Source organism: Podarcis erhardii (assembly GCF_964252035.2).
Source record: "Podarcis erhardii genome assembly, chromosome: 3".
In the NCBI taxonomy this organism is placed as follows: Eukaryota; Metazoa; Chordata; class Lepidosauria; order Squamata; family Lacertidae; genus Podarcis; species Podarcis erhardii.
This window is the reverse complement of record NC_138507.1, coordinates 92,761,089-92,786,126: the sequence shown is the minus strand read 5'-3', so window position 1 is coordinate 92,786,126 and position 25,038 is coordinate 92,761,089. Positions and strand designations below refer to the sequence as shown.

Genomic DNA, 25,038 nt, shown 5'->3' with positions numbered 1-25,038 from the left:
TTTATATAATTATATTAACTTACATTTATAATATTGCATTGCTATTATATTAAATTACATTTCAAAGCCATTATTTGTACCTGAATATAGTTATAGCAGCACCTATTGTTTCAAACTGGTATTATCAACCTATTATGAACAATAGGCCACAAAACTTGAATACCACTTAAAGATACAGCAGGGACATAAAGTCACTACTAAACAGTTATGTTCTGGCTAGGATAAATTCTATGCTCATAATAATAAACTAGCCAACAGATCACGGAATACTTTTTTAAAGTATGTGTTTTAAATTGTAACAAACTTGTTTGCTCCCCCTTCATGTACTTGCTTAGTTATAACCTTTCATGTGCATTAAGGACCTTGATACTTGCAATAAAAATCCAAAGAACGTACATTCTAGTCTTTAAAAAGTATTGAAAATATTAAAGTTTAAGAAAACTAATTGTGCAAGTTATGTTGTAAGAAGTTTGTACAGTAAAATGACTGACTGATAAATCAAGGGCAGCCAATTTAGCATACTAATGCCCTCACTTCTTAAGAAATGTTTGCCAGGAATACAGCTTAGTACTTCAACTAGCTAACATATGTTTAAATACATAGTAGCCCATCAACACCAACACTAGAACACATATCAATACATCTTTTTGCCATGTGTTCAACACATTACAGACATACCCTACAATTAATGCGAGGCACTTTTAAAAGGGTTTTAGTGTGTCCACAAAAGAACTCACAACCATACAACCATCCTTAAAAAAAAAATCTCTGTAGTATCTGGGCATTCTAAGACACAATCAAATGCAAACAAAAGTTGTGGAAATTCTGATATTTGTACTTAGAACATCAAATATCAGAATATTATAATTTCTAATCTGTTTCTAATATTCTAATACACACCACTGGAAAAGTAAATGGGAAGATTTCAGAAACGCTACTATGTAAGTAAACTAAAGGTAAACAAATATATAGGGCACTCAGCTCTAATTCAGTTAGAACACACAATATATGGCATTTTCTGGTTGTGCGTTGTATAAATATAGCTGGTTTCCTCAATATATTCGCAGAGGATTTGTAAAATACATTTATACCTCGCTCACACACTAGGAGGGCACCCAACAATGAAATGAATGAACAAAACCACAGATTTATAAACGGACCAAGTGAGAGCCATGAGAAGTACTAAACGTGGGTGCAGGCTGCCAAGACTGCACAGCTTATGTACATTCTCTGCTAAACTTTTTTTCAGAAGAAAGTACTTAAAATTCCTGGTGAAGTCAAGTTACTTGACATTTTGTCTCACTAAAAGAAGTGGTGGGCCATATCATGTGAATCTTATTGTATTACATTCTAAAGGGCTTGGCAACTGTTGGTCATTAATCTTTAACACAAAGGAAATTCAAATACAGTGACAAGTTGTTGTTGTTGTTTTTTGGGGGGGAGTAATTTAGTCCCAATCCCAATAGTTTAACCTACAAGGATAGGGTCCCCCTGGAGCCTGGTGAACAGCCTAGCAAGTCCCCTGCCCAAAGTGTTGCGTCAAAGTGGTGAAAGAATATAAAATACAGAAATTAAAAACCGTTTAGCCATGGGAGTGGGGGAGGGGAGATACCCACTTCACTACTGACAATATGTGAAGAAACCCCTTTTAAAGCAAAAACAGAAAACCAACCCAAACACATATTCGTCATTGCTAGTGTTGTGTATGTGATTTTCTCCTATTTATCGATTACACAAAGAAAAACTCAGCAGGGGCTGCTGCAATGCAACATACGCCGATTTCAGACTGGAGCGGGGGGGGGGGGGAGAGAGAGATTCTTTTTCACTTCTACGCCTTGAATTCTGTAGCTGGGGCGAACAGATAGGTGATTCTATGCCTTGCTTTTAACCGCGAATAAAGGGCACCGAAAATAGCCCGTCCTCTTCCCTCCAGCTCCAGTTGCCCCTCCCAAAGAAAATAAAGGTGGTTTTTCAACCCTCCAAACGAACCAGTGTCACCTTTCCCCCTTCCTTTCTGTGCAACCCCCCCCCACCCACACACCCCAAAAGCTCTTCCACAACCCTTGCTTGCAACAAAAGCTCTGCACGCCAGATGAGCCATTATTATCCCTATGGTCACACCATCAGCACAATCCCTTTTCTTTTTCTCCTGCCGGCAAACACGCACACGCAAACTTCCCCCCATTCTACAGAAAAGAACAATGCGGGGGGGGGGAGGAGAGAGATAGGGAGAAGGACATGCAACTACAACACCGCGGGAAACCAATGCAAAATTTGGAAGGGGGGAAGAGGAAAAACATGGGGGTGAGAGAAGAAACCTCCCCCCCCCACAACCCTGCTTTTTCGCCGCAGCTCCTTCCCTCCAAACCGACCGACACTTCCCATATCCCGCCCGAGGCTTCCCTATTAAGACGACCCCCCCCCCAGTCATGCCCACCCCGTCGGGGTTTCCCCCTCGAGCCCTCAGTCGCTCCACTCGAGAGGGGGCCCTTCCTCAACCCCCCCGCGCAAGGCTTCCCCGTTCTCGGCTGCAACCTCTTCCCCCTCCTCCACCACCCCAAACCGTCGCAACAACAACAAAAAAGCCCTCCATGGACACGGACACACAAGGCCCCCCTCTCGGCATAATGGTTCCCCTCCTTGCAGAGGAGGAAAGAGTAAAAAGGCTGCCCCCCAAACACACACACACACACACACACACCCCAATGCATGCATGCATGGTTGCACACGCACACACTTCACCTCATGTTGCTGCCCAGGGGCCGGGGGGGGGCGTCTTCCCCCCCGCTCCTCGCTCTTCTCTCCTCAGGAGCCGGCTGGGTCGTTCTCAATAGGCGACGAGTGCGGAGGGAGGGAGGGAGGAGGAAGAGGAGCAGCAGCAGCAGCGGGGAGGGGGGGTCCCCCCGCAGGCGCCAGCCAGTCCCTGCCTTGGCAACCCTGAGACTGGCTCGCCTTGCCTTGCCTGCGCCCTCCGGCTCGGCTGCTTTGGCCCAACCCGACCACAGCGGGGAGTCCAAGGAGGGAGGGAGGGAAGAAAGGGAGGGGGGAGGGAGGAATGGCGCACGCGGGGGGGGGAGGAGGAGCGGGAGGAGGGGAGAACAAGAGAAGGTGGGAGCGTCGGGAACGCGGGGGGCAGCGCGCGAGCGGCTCGCTCGAGACGCCGGCTTGCATGGGGGGGCGGGGACGCAGGGGGGACGCCAAGGGGGCGGAGCAGAGCAAGCCCCGCCTCCTTGGCTGCTCTGCATTCCCTGTGCATTCCATGCGGGTTCTGGCGCGGGGGGGGGGGAGGTTGGTGGAAGCGCCGTAGAGAGATGTGGGAGCAACCAACTGCGGAGGAGGAGGAGGAGGAGGAGGAAGCCACTGCGGTGAGCTCATACGCTTTGGCGACCCCTGCTGACCGCCCGGGTGGTTCCCTTGCGCACCTTGGGCGCGTGTGCCGGTGTGGCGCGCAGCTGAACCCCCCCCCCCGCCATCGCAGACGACGGTGGTGGTGGTGCACTTCCCGAGCCCACGACCGAAAAGGCTGGAATCTGCAGTCTCCAGAAGACTGCCCTCTCTGGAACGAGCCGTTTGCAGATCGTCACAAGGGACTATGGGCACGGAATGGCTAATTTTCCTCTGCTGGTTTCTCCTCCAGGCTTCCCGTGCTTAAAGCATACGGTATTTCGATGTTCTGCTCCGCACAGCATCCTGCATTTGCTAGCGGCTGCGTGCCGTGTAGGTTACTAAGGACACGTGCGTTGCATATATTACTGTTCAAGCCGCTGGTTACTGTTCAGTCCTTTCTACCGCGGGACCTGCCTTGAATTCTTTATTGCTCAACGCCCCGGTTGCTTCTCTGCTTTGCCTGGTTCTCATGCGCCTTGTTATTCAATCCACATTTACCTAAAGTTTCTGGACTTTAGTCTCGGCGTGGTCCTCCTGTATTCAGCGTGCAGATTGCCACCAGTGCGCACCACTTTCCAGTTAACGCGTCCCAATTGTGAATATGACTCCTGTTTCAATTCCAATATTGGTTTCTCTTCCATGGTTCAGGAAGAAGAGCATATTAAATCCGTGGAAGAAATCCCACTACTGTACCCAAGTTTAGCTGCACCTATGCTATGCATAACACCAGTACTCTGCATATTCGCCTGGAAATGAATCTCATTTGTTTCCATTGTTCTATCCTGGAAGTGCACTTAAGGTCACATTTTGAAATGCACACTTGAGAGTAGGTCCCATTGAACTCAGAAGGGCCTTATTTCCAAGTAAGTATAATTGGATTGGGCTGTATGTCTGGTTGTATCCAAATATTCTGGCTTCCTGCTCAGTCCCATGCGTGCCTCTTCAGAAATAACTCAAATGAAATTCAGCAGGACTTACAATCAAATATTTCCGGGGATGTAGCTGTGTCCATCTGTTGCAGCAAAAAGCAACAAATAGTCTCGTGGCGCCATAAAGACTAAGAGACTTTATCATGACATAAGCTTTCGTTGACTTGAGCTCACTTCATCAGATGCATAAATCATTAGTCATCAGATAAATATGCACACATATGGATTTGAAGGGGTGGGTGTAAGGCTGGAATTAAATGACCATGCAAAGGGTATACAGGCTGTGGCAACCTGATGAAGTGGGATTCTAGTCCATTACGGCTTAAGGCATGATCAAAATACTTTGTTCATTTTCCCAAGTAAGTGTGTGTATAAGGTTAGGTATGAGGTTGTCTTGTTTCAGGATTGGCATAAGTTGTAAATGCAACAGACTATTGTGGTTAGGTCAGAGGCTTGACGAAAGTCTAATTTTAGGCCATGAATAAATGATATGTACTGCCTTTCTGTTCCTTCAGCTTCTCAAATTAATCATCAAAGCTGAACCCCATCACAATGACATTTGCCTTGTTTTCTGCATTGTTAGCTTATATTGCTTTTTGTTTTTGTTTTTTAAAAAAATAATAATGACATGGATAAGAATTTGCTGGCTACTTCCTTGTTATTTCTAGCTGAGTTTTTTCTCCAATTTATATATGATTAGCCTTCTGTAGAAATGCTGAAATAAAAAGAAAATAACGCTTCGTAAGAACAAGGTTGAAGAAGTGCTAATGTTGCATTTAAGAGTAACCGCTCCAAGGTTTATCCTGGAAAGGAAAAATACTCCCCCCCATCTTTGCGCACTGTTTATTGATCATTCATCCTGACTTGTTTTGAGGGAGATTAGACAACATTGGCTCTTCAATTCGCATTCAGTCTTATTTGTTGGCAGGGAGATTAGACGATGTTGCATCAAAGCAAGGGTCATCCCACAACTTCCCAGTGCATTTTCCTGACTCTTTCCTTATCAAGAAGAATCCGATCTTTTGGGGGAAGTGGGTTTGTTGCACAAAATGTCCCAATCAACTATAATTGCACAACCAGAATTTGCCAGTGTGTGATTGAATTGATCTTGAAAATAGAAACAACCTGGAAGCACCCACTGTGTGTAAACATACCCGTGTGATAGGAGCGGGGAACCCTTTTCAGCCTGAGCACATTGTCTTCTGAGCAATGTTCCAGGGGCCACATGTCGGTGATTGCGGGTGGCAAAGGCTAAAGTGGGCAGATACACACACTCACACATCCCTCTCTACCCTCCATCAAATAGATTGTTTCTGTGCATTTCTCACCTAGGTATCTGCAGTGATGCATTTATTTATTTACTTATTCATTAACTTCCTTTGAGTATATTTATGCCCAAGGCAGCTTATACTATAAAACAGAGCAAACAATGCCAGTGCTGGTTCCGTAACATTTCAGTTAAAACAATACAGTCAAACCTTGGTTGTTGAACGTAATCCATTCCAGAAGACCATTCGACTTCCGAAATGTTCGACAACTGGAGCAGTTACTTCCAGGTTTTCGGCATTTGGGAACCAAAACGTTTGAAAACGGAGCTGTTTGACAACCGAGGTTTGACTTTAATATAAAACAACTAAGTTCAAACGTGTGGCAGATAAAATACCAATAATATGGGAGACAGATCCAGACTTGCTTCCTGAAATAGATGCATCTTTAAAAGGCAGTGAAAAACTTGGCAAAGGTGCCAAATTAATCTCCCAGGATGGAGAGTTCCACTGCACAGTCACAAAGGAGGGAGAGTGATATGGCACTAATGTCCTGCTTGTTTGGTCACTGCAACAACAGAATGCTGAACTATTTAAGCCTTCAATCTGATCCAACAGTGCTCTTGTGTTTTCTCCCGTGTTTCCACCACCCAACATGCAGGAGAACCTCCTCAGACAATGTTTGGCTCATACAGGAAGAGAAAGCCCTTCAGATATCCTGTACCTGAGGCAGCAACCTTATTCAGGGAATGGCCTTCTCACTGACACAGAGCACCTCTGGTTTGTCCAGATTGGTAACTGTCAGTTTATTGAACTGAATCCAGTCCTAGATGCTGCTCTAGGGTTTCCAGGTAAGAGTGTGAATAAATATTGTCTCTTGTTGCTAGATAATAAAGTCGTTACAGCAAGCAATTTCTCTCTTTCCTTTCTCTTCCACACAACTGATTGTATTATAGTTGATTCGTGTGACACTTGATGCATGACCAGATGTTGATGAAATCAATCCTTATCCAACTTCACGGCAAAGCAGTTGTTTGTATCATCAAGAATGCAGGCTGCTCCTCAGCATGCAGTGAAAATTGTGCTTTATTATTATTATTGCTCGCTTTATCATACCACTGCTATCTAAGCTGCACAAATGAAAGTATTAAAGGATTCATTTCCCCATATCAGGAGCTTAAATAAGAATTAACTAAACAATTGAACAGTTATGAGCCAAAGGGAGACACCCTCCACAGGTGATGGAAATGCCCCAAAGTAAATAAATCCTCCTAAATTATCAAAAGCAGTACTATAAATAACACAGTTTGTTATGGTTACAGGTAGGTAGCTGTGTTGGTCTGCCATAGTCAAAACAAAATTTAAAAAATCCTTCCAGTAGCACCTTAGAGACCAACTAAATTTGTTATTGGTATGACCTTTCATGTGCATGCACACTTCTTCGAAAGAAAGTTCATACCAATAACAAACTTAGTTGGTCTCTAAGGTGCTACTGGAAGGAATTTTTTAATTTTGTTTCGACAGTTTGTTATACGGTAATTATCCATACTTTTAAAATTAAATTAAGTTTAATAGAGTTGATGTTAAACATTTTTTGTTCTGGACAGTAAAAAAGAATGGTTAATGAACTTACAGGGCATTGCAATTACAGATAGCTAATAACAGTTAGCAATATATAGCAATATATAGCAACATAGCAATAATAAGCTATGGTTTTCCCAGTAGTGATGTATGGAAGTGAGAGCTGGACCATAAAGAAGGCTGATCGCCGAAGAATGGATGCTTTTGAATTATGGTGCTGGAGGAGACTCTTGAGAGTCCCATGGACTGCAAGAAGATCAAACCTATCCATTCTGAAGGAAATCAGCCCTGAGTGCTCACTGGAAGGACAGATCCTGAAGCTGAGGCTCCAATACTTTGGCCACCTCATGAGAAGAGAAGACTCCCTGGAAAAGACCCTGATGTTGGGAAAGATGGAGGGCACAAGGAGAAGGGGACGACAGAGGACGAGATGGTTGGATAGTGTCTTCGAAGCTACAAACACGAGTCTGACCAAACTGTGGGAGGCAGTGGAAGACAGAAGTGCCTGGCGTGCTCTGGTCCATGGGGTCACGAAGCGTCGGACACAACTAAACAACTAAACAACAACAACAATAACAGTTATATCAGGGCCCTTCCAGACCGATATTTTATTATGGATGTATTCTTCAGCATATTCTTGACACAATGATAGTGCACTAATGATGGGTTTATTCAGCTTTTGTTTGTTATGTGATGCTTCCCCAGTGCTACACATCATTGCTGTCTGGAATGGCTATAGCTCAGTAGTAGCAGCAGCAGCAGCAACAACAACAAGAACAGCTTCCAACAGAATACTAAAAACAGAATAAAACTTCAAACATTAAAAACTTCCCTAAACAGGGCTGCCTTCAGATGTCTTCTGAAAGTCAGATAGTTGTTTATTTCCTTGACATCTGATGGGAGGGAATTCAACAGGGCGGGCGCCACTACCGAGAAGGCCCTCTGCCTGGTTCCCTGTAACCTCACTTCTCGCAGTGAGGGAACCGCCAGAAGGCCCTCAGCGCTAGACCTCAGTGTCCGGGCAGAACAATGCAGGTGGAGACGCTCCTTCAGGTATACGGACCGAGGCCGTTTAGGTTTTTAAAGGTCAGCACCAACACTTTGAATTGTGCTCGGAAATTTACTGAGAGCCAATGTAGGTCTTTTAGAACCACTCCCAGTCACCAGTCTAGTGACCACATTTTGAATTAGTTGTAGTTTCCGGGTCACCTTCAAAGGTAGCCCCATGTAGAGTGCATTGCAGTAGTCCAAGTGGGTGATAACTAGAGCATGCACCACTCTGGTGAGACAGTTTGCGGGCAGGTAGGGTCTCAGCCTGCGTACCAGATGGAGCTGGTAGACAGCTGCCCTGAACACAGAATTAACCTTCATCTCCATGGACAGCTGTGAGTCCAAAATGACTCCCAGGCCATGCACCTGGTTCTTCAGGGGCACAGTTACCCCATTAAGGACCAGGGAGTCCTCCACACCTGCCCGCCTCCTGTCCCCCAAGAACAGTACTTCTGTCTTGTCAGGATTCAACCTTAATCTGTTAGCCGCCATCCATCCTCCAACCGCCTCCAGGCACTCACACAGGACATTCACTGCCTTCACTGGTTCTGAAGATAGGTAGAGCTGGGTGTCATCTGCATACTGATGAACAGCCAGCCCAAACCCCCTGATGATCTATGCAAATGTTATACACCTTTCCTCCTTGCACACCAACAGGAAGGCTTTGCCATATCAAGAAATATTTAAAATGATGGCAGCTTATGTTTTTACAGTGGTCTCCCTACAGTGGTATTTATGGCTTGGGGGTAGGTGGGAAATGGTCACAGGTGTAAGTCTTTAGTTTCATGTTTTGACTTTTTTCCATGTCCACCCCCACCCCCAGCATACCAAATGGAGGCTTATCAGTATATAGAACATAATATATTTCTGTTTATCTTAAAGTAGCTGCTGGAGACTCAGTTTTGCATCATCAGTATAAAGATAATCACATATAGAGTTTGGAACATACTATCAGCTCTTTATGGACACAGAGGGAGCATATGATTCATGCCTCAGTGCAACCAAGGGATTTGATCCAAATCCCTCTGAGTCACTCGGGTCCTTTATCCTTCAGGCATATTACTCTTCTTCCACCATTAAAGTGCTGTTTGGGGGGTGGACAATGAGTATGCACAAATGAATCTGGCTGAAATAAACACAGAACATTGTATATGAGTAAGGCTTATTCATTTTGTAGGGGAAGGTCCATGGGTCAGTGGTGGTATCTGCTCTGCATGTATGTGGAAAGTCCCACATTCAGTCTCTGGTATCTCTAGTTAGAGGTGGCTGTGAGCCTTCCCTAGTCAGCATAGACAATATCAAGCTAGATTGACCAATGATCTGAATCAGTATAAGGCAGCTTCCAATATTTCTAGGTTCTAAACTATGCATTTCCTCTAAACCTGTAGATTTCGCTGTTCCCAAATAGTACAGTGGGGTTTTCGGAAGGCGTGGCATAGATGCAGTACAGATACTACTGTAGCTTGCTGTCTTCCACAAATAACTCCTTAAAAGGTTTGCCTCCTGCTCCTTTTCCCTCTCTCGGTAACAGTAAACCAGTCTACCCTTGCCCCACTAATAATAATAATAATAATAATAATAATAATAATAATACCCTGCCCATCTGGCTGGGTTTCCCCAGCCACTCTGGGTGGCTTACAGCACATAAAAAATTGTAAAACATTAGACATTAAAATTTTTCCAAACAGGGTTGCTTTCAGATGTCTTCTAAAAGTCAGATAGTTGTTTCTTTCCTTGACATCTGATGGGAGGGCGTTCCACAGGGCGAGCACCACCAATGGGAAGGTCGTCTGCTTAGTTTCCTGTAACCTCACTTCTCGCAGTGAGGGAACTCCCAGAAGGTCCTTCGAGCTGGACCTCAGTGAACGATGGGGGTGGAGACTCCCCCTATCCTTCAAGTTGGTGGAAAGGAACCCCCTCCTTTTATCCAAAGAGCCCCCAGAGAAGTCCCATATAAGTGTTGCCTCTGCTTGTGAACTGAGCCTTATTCTTCCTTCCTGGTTCTAGTATAACTTTGCTTATAATATTGTGGGTGAGAGAGTATGGATATTGATCTAAATATTTTAAGAAGATAAAGCATTTGATCCAGAATCAGGCTGCAATGAACTCTTTGGGACTTAATTCTGAGTAGCACGCATAAGTTTGTGCTATATGTTAGTTGAACTTTAGGACTGAATTGCCCCAGTGATTTCAATGGGACAAAAAAAAAGAAGGGGGGGAAATGACCAACTGTGCAATCCTAACCATGTATACTCAGAAGCTAATTCCCACTGATAAGTAGGATTAGGGTTGCTGCCTAATTTAGGATTTCAGCCTAAGAAACACTTGCCCTGAGGTGTGTCCCTCACCTAGCTCAGTAGTACTTAGTCAACATGTATAGGAGTGCACTGTCAGTCTGTATCCAGCCCAATAAGTTTATGCTATCTTATTGTTCATTACCAATTGCAACAAGAAAATAAATAACCCAGTAATAATATGGAATAGTCATATATTAGAGTAGTTCAAGAACGTTCGCATCCTGTCTACACAGAACCCCTCTCAATATAATTTATTTGCAGAATTTACAAAGGGAAGACATTTTGTCCCAGCTATATCTGTTGCCTGGAGTCCTTTCTTTGAGGGGTCCTCCAGATATCTTTGTTGCTGCACACTGATGATGATTTGTACTTATGATGCTATAAGGCAGTGGCAAAATTAGACTTTATTTCACCCGGGTCAAAGACCCAGTTTGGCACCCCCTCCCACACACACATCTGCACACACACACACACACACACACACACACACAGGTTGGGAGCCTCAATGGCACCCCTCTGGAGGCTTCACCCAGAGCAAAAAAACTGGCTAGCCCTTCTGTAGCTACAGCACTGTATAAGAGCAGTCACACATTATCCCATTTTTCAGTGCTGTTTGTACATTCCCTACAAAGGTTTTGGGGTGGTCAGACAGCTTTGCTTCCAAGCAGTACATATCCCTTAACTTCCTGGTGAAATCCCATAACTTTTTATACCATAAAGGTTCTGGTTTATTTTTGTTCAGCTTTTGCTGGATCTCTCAGCGGCCTTTGATACCTTCGACCACAACATCCTTCTGGACTGTCTAGAGCAGGGGTCAGCAAACATTTTAAGCAGGGGGCCGGTCCACTGTCCCTCAGACCTTGTGGGGGGCCAGACTATATTTTGAAAAAGAAAAGGAACGAATTCCTATGCCCCACAAATAACCCAGAGATGCATTTTAAATAAAAGTGCACATTCTACTCATGTAAAAATACCAGGAAGGCCCCACAAATAACCCAGAGATACATTTTAAATAAAAGTAAACAGACTTCCGGAGGCGGCACGAACGGTAATGGCCGTCCTCTTCCACTAGTGAGGAGGAAGCTCCGCGGAAAAGGGTCGTCCGCTACGGCGAAGCGGAGACCCACTTTGGAAACCCACAGGCAGCAAGAGCCTGTGGTCTTGAGACTCGGTGGGCGCCAGAAGCGACCCCCAAAGCGCTGAAGGAACTCCGTAAGGGGCTCCGGAATGTGGAGGGGGTAGCGGCGCTGTGAGTCGTTTCACAATCCGCGGAGTGAAGCCGCGCTGCTGCTGCCGGTGAGCGCTGACCTCTCTTCCTGGAAACTTTTGATTCGGAAAAGCAACAACCCGTGAGTAAAGAAGGACTTTATAAAATTTGAGACTAAAAATTAGGAAATTTGGCTGAAAGCGGAGCGACGTAATACAGGAAGTCCGTCTTCCGCTGTCACTGAACTTCAAAGCAAAGAGCTGGAGGAGTGGAGGCAAAGAAAGATTTTTTAACTTAACTGATCTGAGCACCCACTGAACTTTCTTTTAAGTAAAATAAGGACTTTAAGCACTTGATTTCTTGCTTCCTATTTGCATTGTGATACCTTTCTTCTGTTGGAACTACAATCTGAGTAAGAAACCCAGGGGCTGGAGCTGCCTGAGTAACTGAGCAGTCAGTTTGCAGATTTGGCTACTGTGAATTAAAATTTGCAACAATCTGAGGGAGTTTGGACTTGCTACTTTGAAGCATCATTTGAAACACCAGTATGCACTGTTTGAAACAATGTGGCTGCTAACACTAACACTAACTCTGCTTAAAACCTGTTATTGAAGGTTCCTGGACATTAAACTTGATTTTAACAATTTTATCAGAATTGATTTCTTCCCTAAAGACATTTTAAACTCCCCCTAGAGGATTTGGGATTTACAGCAGTGACATTATTTTACTTTCCTTTTCCCGGCCTCCTGTTTGACTGTTACCATCTGGGCCGCTGCTTTCTCATGGGAACAACTCAGCTTGACCTTGACTTTTAGATAACTTTGGAATGAGTGGCGCAAGAAAGAGGGGAAGAACTAGACAAACAACTTTAACAACTTTAACCTCAGCCTCACAGACACGCAGATCATCTGTACCTACTTTGCCTTCAGAGGAAGAAGCTGCTTCTCTGCCACACGCAGGGGAGGGAGAAACTGAGCAATCACAATTGGAAGATATGGCCTCAGGAGCAACTGCTTCTATTTTAGAGAAAATTTATGAAAAATTGGAATCTTTGGATAAGAGAGTGGAATCTCTGGATAAGAAAGCTGATGAGCAAACAGCTAAAATTGATCAAAACACAGAATGTCTAAATAGATTAACTGGACAAGTATCACAGAACGTGCAAGCAATTGGACAACTGACGGAGGCTACAGTAGAAAATCGGAAATTGGCTGAGGATGCTAGCCAAAGACTTGGAAATTTAGAACAAGAGGTAAGACCACTCTGCAAACAAGTAGGTGAACACCAGACCTATCTTTCTATGATAGAACTGCGGAACAGGGAGAGTAACCTAAGGATAAGGTCGATACCAGAAGCGGAAGAAGGCAACTTAGCTGAGTTTTTGACTAAAGAATTTTCCAAGTTTTGGAACTTAGAGGAAAAGGACTTTAAAATTGTATCAGCTTTCAGGCTTGGAAGACTTGCAAAGAAAGAGAAGCCCAGAGACTGTTTGATAATATTGAGATCAAAGGAGGAAAGGGATTAGATTTTGGGCCTACACTACGATAAGTTACTGGACATTCTGGACAGAAGAATTGAAATTTACAAGGACATTCCTAAACAACTGTTGGACCTTAGAGCTGCCTATTTTGAATTGGTCAGATTGCTGAGGAGCAACTCAATCATCTTTAGGTGGGAATTTCCCCAAGGACTATCCTTTACCTTCAGAGGGAAGAAGGTTAAAATTAGAACATTGGAAGATAGAGATAAATTTCTGACTGCATACGGAGAGGACCTTCAAAAAGGAATTGATTTACCCTCTGGGCCTGGAGCACCGGCGGTACCTGCACCCTTGGAACCTGAAGACCCAGCGAACAAGATACCACCCCCAGGAAAATAACCAGATTTATTCAGGATGTCTCTGCAACTCTTGAGCTGGAATATAAATGGCTGTAACATCCCGGAAAAAAGGAGGAAAATATTTCATATATTAAAAAAAGAACAATTGGACATTATTTGCTTACAAGAAACACATGTGACTAGGCTCCATAGAAAAGTGCTAATAAATAAAAGACTTGGCCAGGAATTTATATCTTCGGACAGAGTAAAGAAGAGAGGTGTGGTGATATATGCAAAAGAGAGCCTGTCACCTAAATTTTTATTTAAAGATGAACATGGAAGAATTTTGGCAATTGAGATACAGCATCAAGGAGAGAAGCTTTTGATATTAGGAATCTATGCACCAAACGAGGGGAAATCGGAATTCTATAAGAAGCTGCATGAGACTATGCTGGACTATCTGGATTACAACAACATCATTATGATGGGAGAGATGAATGGGGTCGTATCAACTAACATGGATAAGTCACAAAGCCAAAATGTTACAAAAGAAGGCAGACTACCAAAGACCTTTTTTGAAATGACAGACAATATGGACTTGATTGACATTTGGAGAACAAAGAACCCCTTGGGAAGAGAGGGAACATTTTTCTCTGAAGCCCAGCTGACTTGGACAAGAATCGACCAAATATGGATATCTAGAGGTCTGGCACCCAAGGTCAGAAAGGTTGAAATCTGCCCAAAGACCTGCTCCAACCATAATGCAGTAAAGATGGACATGACACTACTACCAACCGGCTCCTTTAGATGGAAGATGAATGACAATTTGTTTAGAGATCAGGAGACTATTAAGAAGGCCCAAAAAGCTTTGAAAGACTACTTTGAGATAAATATGAACACTACGGTGGAAAAAAGAATCATCTGGGACGCAAGCAAGGCTGTGATGAGGGGGTTCTTGATACAACAGAATGCTGTAAAGAAAAGGACACAAAATGAGAGGAAAGATAAGATCTTGGAGAAAATTAAAGAATTAGAGAAGAAGTTAAGATTAAACCCGAAGTCACAGCCGACTCTGAGAGAAATTAAACTTTATCAAGCACAATATTCTAAATTGATAAACCAGGAAATAGAGTGGAGGATTAAATTAATGAAACAAAAAACTTTTGAATCAGCAAATAAATGTGGAAAACTGCTAGCTTGGCAGCTGAAGAGGAGACCAAAATTAAATATAGTTACAAATTTAGAGATTGAAGGAAGAAATATTCAGAACCCTGTGGATATTAGAAAGTGTTTCCAGAGATACTTCAAAAAATTATATACTCAAGGGCCGCAAGATGAGGTTGAGATTAAACAATTTTTGGAAAAAAATGGACTACCAAAATTGTCACAAGAAAATAGATCAATCCTGAATTGTAAAATAACACGACAAGAGATTGAACAAGCCATTCAGAACATGCAATTGGGCAAATCTCCAGGGCCAGATGGGCTGACCTCCAAGTATTATAAGACATTAAAAGACTATTTGATACAACCACTGATGGAGGTTAGCAATGAAATTATGGAGGGGAAGAGGGTGCCGGAATCATGGAAGGAAGCTTTTATCACATTGATACCAAAATCGGAAGCTGAAAAGACACAACTTAAGAACTATCGTCCCATTTCCCTTTTAAATGTGGATTACAAAATATTTGCAGACATTTTGGCAAGTAGACTTAAAAAAGTTTTAAATGAAGTAATTCACAAGGACCAGGCAGGCTTTCTCCCAGGTAGACACTTGTTTGCTAATACAAGGAACATTATTGACATCTTGGAACTTCTGCAAACAGATATAAATACAAAAGCAGTGTTAATTTTTATAGATGCAGAGAAGGCCTTTGACAATATCTCCTGGAAATTTATGAAGGGAAATTTAAAAGAAATGGGAGTGGGACGGGGTTTTGAGAATGGGATTGATGCAATATATTCAGAACAAAAGGCTAAACTGATAGTTAACAATGTGGTTACAGAAGAGTTTAAAATCGAAAAAGGAACACGACAAGGCTGCCCTATTTCCCCTTTGCTATTTATTTCGGTTCTGGAGGTACTCTTGAATATGATTAGAGGGGACCGGTTGGTGGAAGGAATTCAGGTCGGAGCAAAACAATATAAACTTAAAGCTTTTGCAGATGACCTAGTTTTGACCCTGCAGGAGCCAGAATCTAGTACGAAAAGAGTATTACAACTGATTCAAGACTTTGGTCGGGTGGCGGGATTTAAATTAAGCAAACAGAAAACCAAGGTATTGGAAAAAAGTTTGACAGATACAGAGTCAGAACGGTTTCAGAGAGAGACAGAATTAAATGTGGTTAAAAAAGTAAAGTACCTAGGGGTAAACATAACAGCAAAAAATCTGAGTCTATTTAAGGACAACTATGAAAAATGTTGGTCAGAAATTAAGAGAGACTTAGACAGTTGGACAAAATTGAAACTTTCTTTGTTAGGCCGAATTGCTGCTATTAAGATGAATGTATTGCCAAAAATGCTGTTTTTGTTCCAAACACTACAGATTGTGGACAAGACGGAGTGCTTCCGGAAGTGGCAGAGAGACATCTCTAAATTCGTCTGGCAGGGCAAAAAGCCCAGAATTAAGTTTAAGATATTAACTGATGCGAAAGAAAGAGGGGGCTTTGCCCTGCCAGACCTAAAGTTGTACTATGAGGCTGCAGCTTTCTGCTGGCTAAAAGACTGGCTACTTCTCGAAGACACTGACGTACTGGATCTGGAAGGTTTTAACAATGCTTTTGGTTGGCATGCATACTTATGGTATGACAAGGTTAAGATCAATAAGGCCTTTAAGAACCATATTGTCAGAAAAGCAGTGTTTAATGTCTGGACAAAATATAAAGACTTATTGGAAAACAAAACTCCAAGGTGGCTATCACCTCTGGAAGCTAAGGCCCGAAAAAGACCCAATATGGAGACCAAATGGCCAAAGTATTGGGAAATATTAGAAAAAGATGGAGACAATTGGAAATTGCAGAGTTTGGAGAAAATGAAAGATAAAGTGCGAGACTGGTTACACTACGCTCAGATTAAAGAAGTTTTTAAAAATGACAAAAAGTTAGGGTTCCAGGTGGAGAAATCGAAATTGGAAACTGAACTGTTAGAACCTAAGACTAAATTACTTTCAAGAATGTATAACTTGCTGTTAAAATGGAATACACAAGATGAAATGGTTAAATCGGCTATGATAAAGTGGGCACAGGACATTGGTTATAATATCATGTTTGAGGACTGGGAAAGGTTGTGGACCACTGGGTTGAACTTCACTGCATGTAATGCTTTGAAGGAAAATGTAATGAAAATGATATATAGATGGTACATGACCCCAGTTAAACTTGCCAGAATATACCATTTGTCCGATAACAAATGCTGGAAATGTAAAGGAAACGAAGGAACATTCTTTCACCTCTGGTGGACCTGTCCTAAAGTGAAGGCCTTTTGGGAAATGATATATAATGAGCTGAAAAAGGTATTTAAGTATACCTTCCCTAAGAAACCAGAGGCCTTCCTTCTGGGTATTGTCGGCCAGAGGGTGATAAAGAAGGACAGAACTTTTTTCCTGTACGCAACAACGTCAGCAAGGATACAAATCGCTAAGCATTGGAAAACTCAAGATCTACCCACACTGGAAGAATGGCAGATGCAACTGATAGACTATATGGAACTAGCTGAGATGACCGGCAGAATCCGAGACCTGGGAGAGGAGAGGGTTGAAGAAGATTGGAAGAAATTTAAGATTTACTTACAAAAATACTGTAATTTGGTTGAATGTTAAGGAGGATGCTAGATCATAAACAACTATGCACCATTAAATTAGATGGAATCAGGATGATAAATGAGATCGAGGGAAATATAAACTTTTTGGAGAATTATTGGATTATATTTAAATGAGCGGGACACAAGAATGTAAACAAGATGATAAATTGCTGGTAAAAATTTATAACGATGTAAGTGGGAGTGGGAGACGTGAGGGAGTCCAAAGAAGCCTTGAAACTATGTTATAATATATGTTATATTGTTTATTATTTTTGCATTTGTATTGGAAAACCTTAATAAACATTTATAAAATAAAATAAAATAAAATAAATAAAAGTAAACAGCCTCGGTCCTATATACCTGAAGGAGCATTTCCACCCCCATCGTTCAGCCCATACACTGAGGTCCAGCACAGAGGGCCTTCTGGCGGTTCCCTCATTGCGAGAAGTGAGGTTACAGGGAACCAAACAGAGGGCTTTCTCGCTAGTGGCGCCTATCCTGTGGAATGCCCTACCATCAGATGTCAAGGAAATATACAGCTATCCTATTTTTAAAAGACATCTGAAGGCAGTCCTGTTTAGTGAAGTTTTTAATATTTAATGCTGTATTGTTTTCAACACTCGATTGGGAGCCGCCTAGAATGGCTGGGGAAACTCAGCCAGATGGGCGGGGTATAAATAATCTATTATTATTATTATTATTATTATTATTATTATTATTATTATTATTATTATTTTGTAATTCTTTGGTTTGTAAGTTCCAGGGTCTTTACTTTCAGATGAGTGTGTATGTATCAGGGTTTAACAAATCGTATCACTTTTCAGGGCTCTGCTGCTTTTCAGCTGATTATTCTACCTTAATGGCTTTGTCAAATCTCCTCTACTTACCCTGACTTTGCTAAGGATTGCTATATTTCCCCATATAAATATAAAATGTGCCCCATGTATTCATAGCTCCAGAAGTTATTTTTATGTAGGAGGCAGGCTCACTCTGCACAATCTGCTATTTCTCTAATATTCCTTTGGAAGATCCAGCTTTTTATTGCTGGCTGCCAGATTGTCACTACTACGGGCACTGGTGAGTGCTTGGTTAAAATGCACCACTATTACATACCTGCCCTGCCAACATTTCTCCAATGAAAATAGGGGTGTCCATAAAATAATAAGAATGATGATAATAATGATAATAATTTTATTACTTATACCCCGCCTATCTGACTGGGTTGCCCCAGCCACTCTGAGCAGCTTCCAACATATATAAAAACATAATAAAACATTAAACATTAAAAAAACTTCCCTATACAGAGCTGCCTTCAAATATCTTCTGAAGGTTGTATGGTTACTTATCTCCTTGATTCCATACCCCCCAACATTTCTCCAATGAAAATAGGAACTAAGGAAAAGTGGGACATTCAAGGATCAAATCAGAAACCGGGACGGTTGCTCCTTGTAGCCTTGAAATTTTGACTTTCCAAAACAAGGACTTCTAAGGTTGGAGCTGATCTATTTGGTGGAACATTGAATTGCCATTAGTTCCTTTTCAGGCCAACCAGAAGATTCATGAACCAGAGATTGAAATCCGGGTATCTTGATGTCAAAGTTCCATTGGGACCACACCAGCACAACTATACACATAGAGAGTTTCTCTCATGGACTTATTTCAGGAATATTTGGATTGCTTGGCTTTGAGATACTGAGTTGCGCATGCCATTATTATTTTGGCATGGTATATATTGTCTAAGACTACATGTAATAGAAGGTGTTGAAATGCTGTACATTATTGATAATGAGTTTTTGTAAACCACAGAGTTGTTTAGCTTGTGATTTATCTCTCTGTATTCCTTGAGAGTGATACTGGACTCCAAGTCTCATCAACCTCATCCACCATGGTCAGTGGTCAGGGATGATGGGAGTTGCAGTCCCAAACTTCTGAAAGGCATTAAGCAGAGAAGGCTGGTCTACATTGATTGCCAGAAAGTCTCCAGGGTTTCAGATGGTATATTTTCTAGACCTGGAGATACCAGGGTCTGAACATGAGACCATCTGCATGGAAAGCATGTGCTCTACCACTGAGCTATGCCCCCCTCCTGACTTGACTGAAACACCGAGCACATACAAAAATAATTAAAGAAATGTTTTAAAATAACTAATGCTTCAAAAATATATGTACAGGGTATGATTCACTTAAAGCGTTCCACCAGTTGGGAGCCCTGCTCACGGACGTTTGATTGTGCAGTAAGGTTCCTATCTCCCCACCTCACGGCCCCCAAAATAGGTTCGGGTGGGTCAGGAGAACCCCTAGAACTGGGGGGGGGGGAGAGAAAAATCTCTCTGTCTGACAAGCCAAAATGCTTGGTGTGGCAGAATGATCACCTTCATGCAACGTTGAATTCCTCCCCTGATGTTTTCAAGCAAACATCTAGAAGGGAGAATCATTCATGCCCTCTGACATCCATGTTTCCCCTCCAAAACAAACACAGTTGAAAATGTTTTTTGATAGAAAACATGGGTTCAACAGGGCCTTCTTGTTGTATCTCCTGGGTTGAGGATCTCCCTCCCAAGAGAGTTTAATTGCTCTCCTAATTGATTATATTTAGGTGGGCAATTTTTTCCTTCCACCAGGCTTTTGATTGAATTTCTACCTGCTTGTGGATTTGTTTTGGTTCTCTTCCTAATGCTTTCTGTTTTTATAACCGTTTAAAATGGAATTTGTAATATTGTAAAGCACCTTGGGGTCCTTTTTGAGGGCTAAGGGGCATTCAATCAATCAATCAATCAATCAATCAATGATTATCATTGATATTGCAAACTCCCACAAACATGTCAAGGCATTCTGGGATTATTGCTCTCTGCTACTGATATCTGACTCAGCTGTCCTTCTCTGAACAAGGTCCTTAGTAACATGTCCTGAACTGCCTTGACCAAAGGTGACAATCCTAAAAATAACTCCTGTTGTGTCATTACATTGCAGTTCATGTGCAACACTGTCTGTACTTTGACAATGATGGTGTTCATTCTCTTAAAATATCTTCCAGGCATTCCATTCTTAAGGACATCTCGTTGACGTCAATGGATTCTTAAAGTATAAGGCTAAAAACACAAACTCACATGAAAACTCCAAGGCCCATTGAGCTTTTTATACTTCTGAACAGAGTACTTTTACACTTTGTGCTGCCAGCATTTACACCAAAAATTATGAGCAACAAATGACTTTTAACCCTCAGTTCTGCTCATTTACATTGCATAGATCTTATTTATAAAAATAGGATTGTGCTGTAAGAATAAGGAATCTTACAGAGCAATTCTAGACTTGAGACCTGTCAGTTGAGGAGCTTCAGGATTTGGCAAAAGCCCCAAGAGATCAGTGGAGTGTTAAGTCTCACCGTTCCTTTGAAAAGTATATTCCCTATCCTATGGAGTGAACTACTGATCAATATGGGCCTACAGTTACCTTTGTTCCATGTCCTGCCCCATGCCCTTAGCTCCTTGATTACTGAATCATTTCCTTCCATGGATGAGTCTGCTTGACCCTTGGTCCCAGGAAGTGAGCTATGTGAGCTCTCTGCAAGTGACCTGCCAAGGTAGCTATGGGTGTTCTGTGTTGTGTGGATTCTCCTTCCTCCTCTTTCTGTAGTGTGCTCAAAAAAACAATGGTGGGGGTTGCATAAGGGGATTCAAATTCATGCCTATTGTTTTGCCTGGAAACTTCCAATAAGTGGCCTCACTGCTGGCTGTGCCACTGGGGCTGATGGACTGTGGGTGCTGTGATTGTGGGGGTGGTGATGCAGTGGGAGTGGCCCTGTCGCTGTGAGTTTATTGGTTCCCTCCATGTATGCGAAGCATGTGGGCACTGTCACCAGCACAGTCTCTGATTGGTTGCCAGGGATGTAGGCATGTCTGTCATTTTTACTCTTTTTGTTCTGTTGTGCATTTCCTCCTTCCATTCTTGGGCCAATCACATATAGGATGCAGCAGCTACTCTAAAAGAATCTCCCCTACCTCCACCCAGGTGTAATTAAGAGTACAGGATTGCTCTGAGCCATAGGACAGATTTGTGTATTCACTATCATGACACAAGCTTACTTGTTTTATATGTTAAAAAGTAAAAAGTACACGTGCAACACACCTAATTCTAGTAACACATCACTAAAAGCCTCATGCAAAGCTGTTCTTCCTCATTCAAATTCTTTAATTTTGTGTTTATCCAAAGGTTTGCAGCCACGGTTACCTTTCAGGAAAGGCATTCAGGCTATGCATCCACAAATCAGAGCATTTTCTTGACTTCAAAGACTTTGCTCCAGGAAAACTAGTTGTCAGCCTTGGAACTTACTTTGCATATGGTTATGTATAGGAGGCATATTGTATTTCAGTTCGACATATTATTTTCACTTACAGAATACATACATTCCTAATAAGGCATAGTCAAGTTAGGAATGTGATCGGCTACCGTTACAGAACCATGGTCCTGTTTCTCACTCAATATATTTCTTCAGTCTCTTGTCTTTTTCCTGGAGGGCCTTGCCAGCTTTCTGACTGCAGATGAAACCTGTCTCAGACACTGGGCTTTTCTTTGAAGATGTGGCTTATGTAATGTGGAAAAAATGCAACCAAGATGTTTCAAACACAAATGGAACCGAAGCATTCCAATCGCAGAGGGAAATGTTGCAAAATGTTGCCTTACTGAGTTTTCTTTTAATATAAAAAAGATTGAACACAATTTAGACAAGCGTCAATCTTTTTTGTTTGTTTTCAGGCAGCTACTGGAAACTTACTTTTAAAAAGGGGTTTACCTGACCATTTTATCTTGTTTACTATACATAACTTATGCAACTTTGTGTTTTTAGGATCTGTTGTTTAGATCTGGGTTGCTGTTTTTTTACTTTCCTGTTATATACTGCTTTGGAAACAATGGTTTGAAGTGGCTTATAAATCCCAGTCACCCATCCCAGCATGCTGGGGGTAGTCTAGGTGCAGCTCATTTGTGGTCTCAGTGGTGGTCTTGATTCTGGTTCAAGTACCACTGCACCACATTGGTTTTCAGCTGAGCGATCCAGTTTCTAGCACACCCAAATAGTCCTGCTTTCCAGCCTTAATTCCCCTTTGAACTCACATCCAGCCGACTAGTGTCTCTGTCCCTGATCCCATGTTATTTTCTTTTAATATGCAGACCTGCTCCAAGCAACGGAACTTCAATCGGATATCACAGCTGCACCATTCCTGCTTCTAAAAGCTTGGGCTAGGCTCCAACAAAGACAGCCTGGCAGCAGACACTTGGAGCGACTTGCTGACTATACAGCAATATGGGACATGGTCTACTCTATTATAATCGGGAGTTACTGCCAACAGCAGGTGTGGTGGCAGGACCCCCCTCCTGTGAAAAGTTGTCCATGAGCCTCTGGCACTGTCTACCAGATCCATGAGCAAGTTCCCCTGGTAACCTAGGTGTTGACTCCAGCTTTCTGTATTCTCTCTACTCTATAACACAGACAAATATAACATTTCCTGACAGCATGGCTGTAATAGAAAGAGGAAAGAAGAAAAAGTTAACTAGCTCTTTATGGGGCAGCAAGTAGGTGCCATGCATAGACGATGTTCTCCAGAAAGGAACCCTTGTTTCAGAGCATCAGTAATGGAGGGTGGCCCTAAATTAAGGAAAATAAATCTGTTCGTGTGCATTTATGAACCTATTTATAGAAAAGGGTTCGTCTTTGCCCCTCCACCAATGAAGGAGTATATTCCATGCTACAAATTATCATTTGTAATCCAAGACCTTTCTATAACTATCACATGCAGCATACATGGAAAACACTAGCTCATGTATTTGTTCACCCTCTTGTTTTTCATTAACTTCATCTTGCCAGATATAACACATTACAGACTTCTCACACGGTTGGTTTGGTTTTTTAAAAAAATTGCTATGGTTTTCATCAGCATCTTAATTTAGGTCTATGATATCATTGACCTCATCCTTTCACTTTGCAGATCCGAGTCCTTGTTCCTCATCCTGCCTCTTAATGGGACTATTTACCACCAGTCTGTATATACGTGCATTAAGGGATACAATTTCATCACTTATATCGCTGCCCAGTTGACTTCTCTCAACTTTGTTGGAAGTACTGTACCTCACTTCTCATTTATACCGGAGATGCGGCTTGGCATCCAAATGGACAAGGATTAGGAAAAAGCTATCTTTGCAATTCCGCGTATTTAATTACGTGGTCTGCTCAGAAGCCACAGTCATCGATATAGATCTTTAGTTTGAGTGCCAACAGTAAACTTGAAGAGATATATATATAGACAACCGTCCCCTCCCAATGTCTCCATTCTGATGACATCATCAGCTGGCCAACCGCTGCTCAAGTGGCAATCAAGAGCTTTTCTTTTTCATAAAAATTATACCCCTGGTCTTTGCTGATTTTGTGCCATCAAAATCATTTAGAAAATGATTGGATATATATAACCCCAATCTCAAGAGCCCTGCTGGATCAGGTCAAAGACCCATCTAGCTCAGCATCCTGTTCCCACAATGGCCAATAGATACCTATGGAAAGGCCACAAGCAGGACGTCAATGCAACAGCAGTCTCCCCACTCGCAGCTGGTTTTCCAAGGCACACGGACTTCAACAGCAAAGGTAGAAGAACATTGTCAGCTTGGTAGTAGCCATGTATAATCTTATCCTCCATGAATTTTTAAAGCCATCCATGTTGGTGGCCATCGTTACACCTCATGGCAGGGAATTCCATAGTTTAATCATACATTGTGTGAAGAAAGACACCACTTAGATTTTCACCAGTTCCCCAATCTTCCTTCATTCCCACCCCCAATTTTTATTTTTATTTTGCTCCAGGGGTCTAGGGGAACCTTCATAACAGCATAGGGCATGGTGAAGGGTGCTGTGGATTATGGGTCTTTTTGGCAAAAATCACCCCTTCAAGAGCCTTTCATTAATAGAACCATATCATTGGGGGTTGGGAGAGAGACTGTCATGTGTGACAAGTTCTTTTTATTTCCCCACAACAGAAACTTGCTGCTAATCTGATGTGTATGCAAGATGACATAAGATATGGTTAGGCTTCTCGTGGTGTTTCCTAAACTGAAGTGGTAGCCCTCATGTAGGAATTCTGTCTTGTGTGAAACATCCCTCAAGTTGGAAAGTCAAAGGGATGATAATTGGTTCTTAAGTACTTGTCTCCTTGCAGCATTTGCTTCCTGGCAGCAGCCATAGCCAAAGTCACAATTTGGATTTCAAATTTAGCAAGTGATACATCATCCATGCAAAATACACAGAACCACAATTGCAAAAAATATCCTTTAAATGTTTTAGAAGGAACATCACAAACATGTTGCCAGATGAATTAACGTTTCTATAAAAAGACAGAAAGGGTTCTATAATATTCTATATCACTAGCACATGCTGTTATAATTACTATATCTAGCAGTAACCTCCAGGGAAAGGTAAAATCTATACAATAAATTATAGTGAAGTATTCACAATAGACCTCCCCTTTCATACTTTAAAGAATATGATATTATATTTTGACCATTTTAGAGATAATAAAGCATTAGTTCACAGCTCTGCTCAGTACTTATTCTGCAAAGTCTTCAACATCCCCATCCTATGGTTCATGGTAAGAGGGATGCCATGTCACCTTTGCTTACACCAACTAACCTAAGCAATATTCTAGACACTGCAAGCAGCAATACAG

The 25,038-nt window shown here is 42.2% G+C and overlaps 1 protein-coding gene and 1 long non-coding RNA gene across 6 annotated transcripts in view; one reads left to right on the top strand and one right to left on the bottom strand.

Moving 5' to 3' along the window:
* The window catches only part of ENAH (ENAH actin regulator), a 70,706-nt gene extending 67,744 nt beyond the window's left edge, over positions 1 to 2,962 (bottom strand). For 2 of the 4 annotated variants that reach the window (XR_014155490.1, XM_081857781.1), the window contains exon 1: positions 2,743 to 2,962. Coding sequence is in view for 3 of the 4 variants with exons in the window: in XM_081857781.1 (XP_081713907.1) it covers positions 2,743 to 2,747 (5 nt within the window). In the remaining variant the exon portion in view is untranslated. The remainder of the gene's footprint in view (positions 1 to 2,742) is intronic. The other 2 variants (XM_081857785.1, XM_081857784.1) reach the window with 2 other exon arrangements.
* A 314-nt stretch (positions 2,963 to 3,276) lies between these two features.
* On the top strand, positions 3,277 to 24,156 carry LOC309339657. 2 transcript variants are annotated; one of them, XR_014155508.1, is made up of 3 exons: positions 3,277 to 4,250; positions 6,200 to 6,432; positions 22,499 to 24,156. It is a non-coding gene; the product is annotated as an uncharacterized lncRNA (long non-coding RNA). The 2 variants fall into 2 exon arrangements; XR_014155509.1 differs by lacking the exon at positions 22,499 to 24,156 and adding an exon at positions 18,876 to 19,467.
* Positions 24,157 to 25,038: the final 882 nt, after the last annotated feature.